This window comes from Drosophila subpulchrella, chromosome 3R, assembly GCF_014743375.2.
Source record: "Drosophila subpulchrella strain 33 F10 #4 breed RU33 chromosome 3R, RU_Dsub_v1.1 Primary Assembly, whole genome shotgun sequence".
NCBI lineage: Eukaryota > Metazoa > Arthropoda > Insecta > Diptera > Drosophilidae > Drosophila > Drosophila subpulchrella.
This window is the reverse complement of record NC_050609.1, coordinates 7,052,843-7,058,878: the sequence shown is the minus strand read 5'-3', so window position 1 is coordinate 7,058,878 and position 6,036 is coordinate 7,052,843. Positions and strand designations below refer to the sequence as shown.

Genomic DNA, 6,036 nt, shown 5'->3' with positions numbered 1-6,036 from the left:
TCTATAGGACGGTGTGCGAGTATTTCGATTGTTTTCTTGGGTTAAAGGCACACTGCACCACACTCACCCACACACCCACACTCACTCACACACACTCAGAAACACACAACTAAACAAAATCTTATGCTGAGAGTAAATATAAAGAGTAAATTATAATTACACAAACATAAATGGGAATAAATATATATAGGTCATAAAAAAAAAGTATATATACAAGAGCATCGGAAAACAAAGGTTTAGTTGATTGCTTTCGAATCCAGGCAGAGACAGCAGATAAAATTGAAATTGCATGGCGCAGAGAAAAACAAATATTTAGCTGCAAGCAGAATTAACCAAAAATGATTAAAACCCAATGAAAAACACACAAAAACTGAATGAATGAGTACGAGCAAAAGGAGAGAAAAGAAGCAAAGAGATCAATCAACAATAAAAAATTAATAAATACAAAATAAAACAGAAAACTTGTTTGATTTGTCTTTAGAAGATGATACTGAAAACTTGGGACCTTTAAAGCAGCGATCGGCATGGAACAGTATCAGTGGCGGATCCACGGGAAATTTCCTTAATTTCCCCCCCCTTGGAACCACAGAACCTGAAAATTTTACTTGTTTGCTAGAAAAATATTCTCTGCAGTAAAAAATGAAAATACAACAGTGACACTCTTCTCACCAAATAATATTTTTTTTTTATAATTAGTACTGCATTTCTCTCGCAATAATAAGTTTGAACCCCAAATCGAAGAATAAGTTCAATTTCCCCCCCCAAGAATCGTCTCTGGATCCGCCACTGAACAGTATGATATTTTGTCTTTTATTTGTGTGAGTATCTATGTGTGTGCAACGAGTGCTGTTGTACGCTGAAAGTGTGCCGGCAGAGACTGGGCAGACCTATTTCCCTAAGCCCAATAGTCGTTGTAAGACACTTCTGGGCCCTAATAATTGCATTTGGAAATTGGAAAATTTGAGAAAATGCGAACTTATTCGAGCATGAGAATGGTAAAACTTTTTGAAAGAAGAGATCCGGTATTTTGAATAATAAACCATCAGGTTTTTTGCATGTTTTAGCAATCAGCTTCTGAAAGGTGGAAAAGCTAGTAAATCTCATAGCGTAGAGCTTTGCCGTCGGGCCACAAAAGCTGTTGCGCTGCAGTTGGTTTGCCTGCGTTGGCAGGTGCAGTTGGGAAATCGCGAGAAAAATCAATTTTTGAAAATTCCAACCACTTGCTGCATATTCCATCCATGAAGTGGGAGAACTATTGCGATTTTGTGGCCGGATGTTTTGGCGGTGAGTGGAAAAGCTCCAGCTGGGAATCGTCATCGAGCATCGCATGCCATATTGGGCAGACTCTGGGAATGACGCAATGCAGCCACTTGTTGAGAGGAACAGCAGCCGAAGCAGCAGCAAAACGGGCGCCATGGTCAAGTTCACGTGCAACGCCCCTGATCCATCGAATTCTTGGCAAGCGGCTTTCGGCGGCCGTTCAACATGTGTTCAACTTTGTGGCTACAATTTTTAATTAGTTTATGCTATATTCATTATTTCATAAAGGTGCCTGCGGCGTGCTGGTGGCCCACCCACTCGACACAATCAAAGTATGGCAACAGGCCTCAAATTCATCCGTCGTGACAGCCATTCAACAGATCTACAGCCGCAACAATGGGGTAAGTTTGAGATAAGGGTTACGTCAAGTTGGGGTTTTAGAAAACATCAGTTTTTTTATACCCGTTACTCGTAGAGTAAAAGGGTATACTAGATTCGTCGGAAAGTATGTAACAGGCAGAAGGAAGCGTTTCCGACCCCATAAAGTATATATATTCTTGATCAGGATCACTAGCCGAGTCGATCTAGCCATGTCCGTCTGTCCGTCTGTCCGTCTGTCCGTCTGTCCGTCTGTCCGGATGAACGCTGAGATCTTGGAACCTATGAGAGCTACGCTATTGAGATTTGGCGTGCAGATTCCTGAGCTTCTTACGCAGCGCAAGTTTGTTTCAGTAGAGTGCCACGCCCACTTTTACGCCCACAAACCGCCCAAAACTGTGGCTCCTACAGTTTTGATGCTAGAATAAAAATTTTAACTGAAATGTATTGTTCTCATCAATACCTATCAATTGACCCAAAAAAAAGTTTGCCACGCCCACTTTTACGCCCACAAGCCGCCCCCAAACTTCAAAAAATCGTAAATATGAACGTGGATATCTCGGAAACTATAAAAGATAGAGAATCGGGATCTCAGACTTAGATTCCGTAGCTTTGTACGCAGCGCAATTTTGTCACGCGAATATGCCACGCCCACTATAACGCCTACAAACCGCCCAAGCCTGTGGCGCCCACAATTTTCATGCTAGATAAAAATTTTTAACTGAAATGAATTGGTTTCGTCAATACCTATCGATTGATACAAAAAAAATTTGCCACGCCTACCCTAACGCCCACAACGCTTAAATCTGTCTTCCGCCGGTAGGTGGCGCATTTAAATCTCGCTTTGCTGCTTGCATATCTCCATTTCCCTTTGGTCCCTTAAGCTGAGTAACGGGTATCTGATAGTCGAGGTACTCGACTATAGCGTTCTCCCTTGTTTTAAGCTATATTTGCAGTTTCAATTAACTTTCTACCGAGGTGCAGAAATTAAAACCTATCTTTTTCAGTATTCAATGTACGGGCTGGTTAATGAATTGGCTGTTTAAAAATCCAGTTTTTAACTTTTTAATAGTTGATAATATTTTTTTTTACGGCTTTACTTTCTTTTTACTTTTTGTACATTTTGTTTAATACGGTTTTTTCTTATCCTGTTTTACTGTCTTTTCAACTACTTTTCAAGTACCAAGTACCAAGTACCACAAATTATTATTTAAAAAGGTTAGTCAGGAAAAAGATAAATAAAGCTGAAGGATTATCTGTATAAAGAATATATATCCTCGCTGTATTTTATTTTCGCACATATTCCCAGATATTTAAAATTAAGATTATTTAAAAAACAGCAAATAGGTATAAACTTCTTCAACCAGACTTGCATTGGTTGGTTACGATTTGGAGTAGACTTTGATAGAACACCAGTATTTGGGGTTATAGACCCTGCCTTGACGTAATCCCTTAAGGTGGGTGGCGGGGAGGTAATGGGTGTAACCGGTCAACATCGCTTTAAAGGTCAACGGCTTCTACAGGGGCATGTTCTTTCCGTTCATCTCGACGGGAGCGATCAACTCGCTGCTCTTCGGCATCTATGGAAACCATCTGCGGCAACTGAGGAAGGTGTGCCACAGTGACTACCAGCGGGAGCAGCTGGAGTACCACAACATGTTCCTGGCGGGATCGGTGGCCGGGTTCGTCCAGTCCTTCATCGCATGTCCCATGGAACTGATCAAAGTTCGCCTGCAGACAGCGACTTGTAGGTTTGACACCATTTTACTGTCCTGAAACTGAAAGCTAACTTCCCAAAGATCACAGATTATAATGATTACCTCTATGGCCAGCGGCGGACTGCCTTTGGGACTTTCAAAAGGATACTCAAGACTGATGGGATCTCGGGTCTTTATAGAGGCCTGTTGCCCATGATGTGCCGGTAAGTTTAAGCAATAGAGTTCGCAGCAATAGAGCACTGCAGCTAATGACTCATCTAAAAAAATGTAAATTTCATATATGACTAATGAATCTCCCTAAAGGGGACTCCCTGTTACCAATTTTTCGAAAATAAGAACTGGGACATTGGCAATAGAAATTCTCAGGGGGGAATATACATAAGTGTGAATTAAATTAAAACAAACATTTTTATCCGGCAAACAAGCTTGAATACGTCGATACTAACGTTCGTATCACCGGCCACAGAATGATGAAATTTAATTAGATCAGTATCTGAATAACAAAGTATATAAGGAAAACAAGTTATCTGCAGAGTAGCAAAGCGAACAACGGCAATCTATAAATATTCAAAATTAACTTTGAAATTTGAACACCCCAATGATTCTGCTAAACGCCTACACTCAAAAAAAAAATCACCATAAATATTAGAAATTCGCCCGTGATTTTAAAACGCCATTGAATTAAGAAATATTTTCTTGAATTAAGAAATATTTTCTTGATTATGGAAAAAGTTTCTAAAATTTACGGAATTTCGCCATATTTTTCTTTTTTTTGTAAAGAAGAAGAGGAAGAATAAAAATTTTTCTTTAACTAATGGCGAATTTTTCTTGATTTTTTTCTTGAAATAATGGTAAATTCTTACTTAAATTTAGTAAAGAAATACCCATATTTTAAGGAAAAAGTGACTTTTTTTTATACATTTTGATGGTGGTCTAGCTGGTAAAGACGTCCGGTCAATAAATAATCGTACAAAAGTACCTGGTTCGAGCCCACGCCACGGCAAGTGTACCCTTTGTTTATTTATTTTTCTTTTTTTTTAAATTTATTTAATTTTTATTCTTATTAGTTTCACTTTTCTATTTACCAAATTGTTTAAACGGTTGTTAAAAGAGTTTAGATTAGAATAAACGTTATTGGTATGCGTAAAGCTGGACCAAAAGCACCATAGCCCTCTTTAGTCATTGTATGACAAGAAGCACGCGTGGCCGAATGGTTAAGACGTCTGGCTATGGTGTGAGCAGTTGCGGGTTCGAGTTCATGCCGGGGTTGTCTGAGGCAAGGATTTTTCCATTTGTTATTTATATGTTTATAAAAAGTATTTATATAAAATAAATCTTACATAAATACAGGTAAATATAAAAATTTATATACTATATTACCATGTAATAATTGCCTTTAAAATTAGAAACGGTTTTATCCATTTAAAATCCAAAATTGGTATACAAAACCAACCAAATTCCTCAAATGTAGAAAAAGGTAATCTTACAAAATAAATATTTTTTTTCTTATTTTAAGAAAATTTTCCTTAATTTTAAGGTTATTTACCATACATTTAAGAAAAATTTGTCATTATTTCCAGAAATGGCAAACCATAAATTCAAGAAAATTATTTACTTAAAATAAAGGCGAGTCGCCGTTGGCTCAAAATCATAGGCGATTTTCTTGATTTAAGGGCGAATTTCTTGATTTAAGGGCGATTTTTTTTTTTGGGTGTATTAAATCTAAATAGTGTTTGGCGCCACATTTAGTATTGGAGAGCTTTTTTTGTTTAATTTAATTATTATTATCAAATATTCAATTTAAATAAGCTTTTTTTTTTAACTAATAATGTTTTTTTTATTAATTCGTATGTTTTCTTTCCAGCGACGTCCTGCCTTATGGCATCTATATGCTGGCCTATCGCCAAGGAATTGATTACATGGATAGGCGGGATTTTGTGCGCCGACGACGCAGTCAGGCGGACGGGTCAAGTGTGAACATCCTGGTGACCACGCTAGCTGGAGCCTGGGCCGGCGTCATATCGTGGGTGTGTGTCATTCCGTTCGACGTGGTGAAGACCCTGATGCAGGCGGACGAGAACCACAGGTATCGGGGAATCTTCCACTGCGTGCGGGTCCAGTACAGGGCCTACGGCTGGAGGAGCATCTTCCGGGGCAGCTGGATGCTGGTGGCACGAGCGGTTCCCTTCAATGCAGCCACCTTCCTGGGGTACGAGTACGCCCTGGAGTGGTGCCAGCGGTGGAATGGTACTTACGTGTGACCCAGCCGGTCTGGTGGTGATTAAGAGCTTTAACTAAGACGAGTGTGATTGAAACTTAATAAACTATTTACGCTTTTTCTATACTGTACACGCACGTTTTGATATAATACTCAGGATTCTTGAGATGGTCCTGTCATCTTTTCGAAGGGGTTTATTTTAAGACCATTGCATATGGGCCTTTCCACGGGTCGCGAACGTACGTTCGTACGCACCAAGTGCAAATAAAAAAAAGGAAAAAAAACTTTTTCCGAAACTTTTATTTGCATTTCAATAGCATTTTGTTAGTTTTTTGCTTAGTGTAAATGGTGGGGCTTTGGTTCCACTGCATTATGAAAATATGGACATTTATTTGAAAAACCAAGCATTTCCAAAACCATTATTGGGAAATCCCAACAACCTTAGAAGTTTACTGTCTTATT

At 38.9% G+C, this 6,036-nt stretch overlaps 1 protein-coding gene across 2 annotated transcripts; it reads left to right on the top strand.

Annotated features, from left to right (window-relative positions):
* Window positions 1-1,154: 1,154 nt before the first annotated feature.
* On the top strand, window positions 1,155-5,705 carry LOC119552527 (solute carrier family 25 member 45). 2 transcript variants are annotated; one of them, XM_037862149.1, is made up of 5 exons: window positions 1,155-1,284; window positions 1,549-1,661; window positions 3,145-3,385; window positions 3,445-3,559; window positions 5,221-5,705. In XM_037862149.1, exons 1-5 carry the CDS (start codon window positions 1,239-1,241, stop codon window positions 5,615-5,617), a joined length of 912 nt encoding a protein of 303 aa, XP_037718077.1. In that variant the 5' UTR covers window positions 1,155-1,238; the 3' UTR covers window positions 5,618-5,705. The 2 variants fall into 2 exon arrangements, with proteins under 2 accessions (XP_037718077.1, XP_037718085.1); XM_037862157.1 differs by lacking the exon at window positions 1,155-1,284 and having other exon boundaries at window positions 3,162-3,385.
* The last annotated feature ends 331 nt before the right edge of the window (window positions 5,706-6,036 follow it).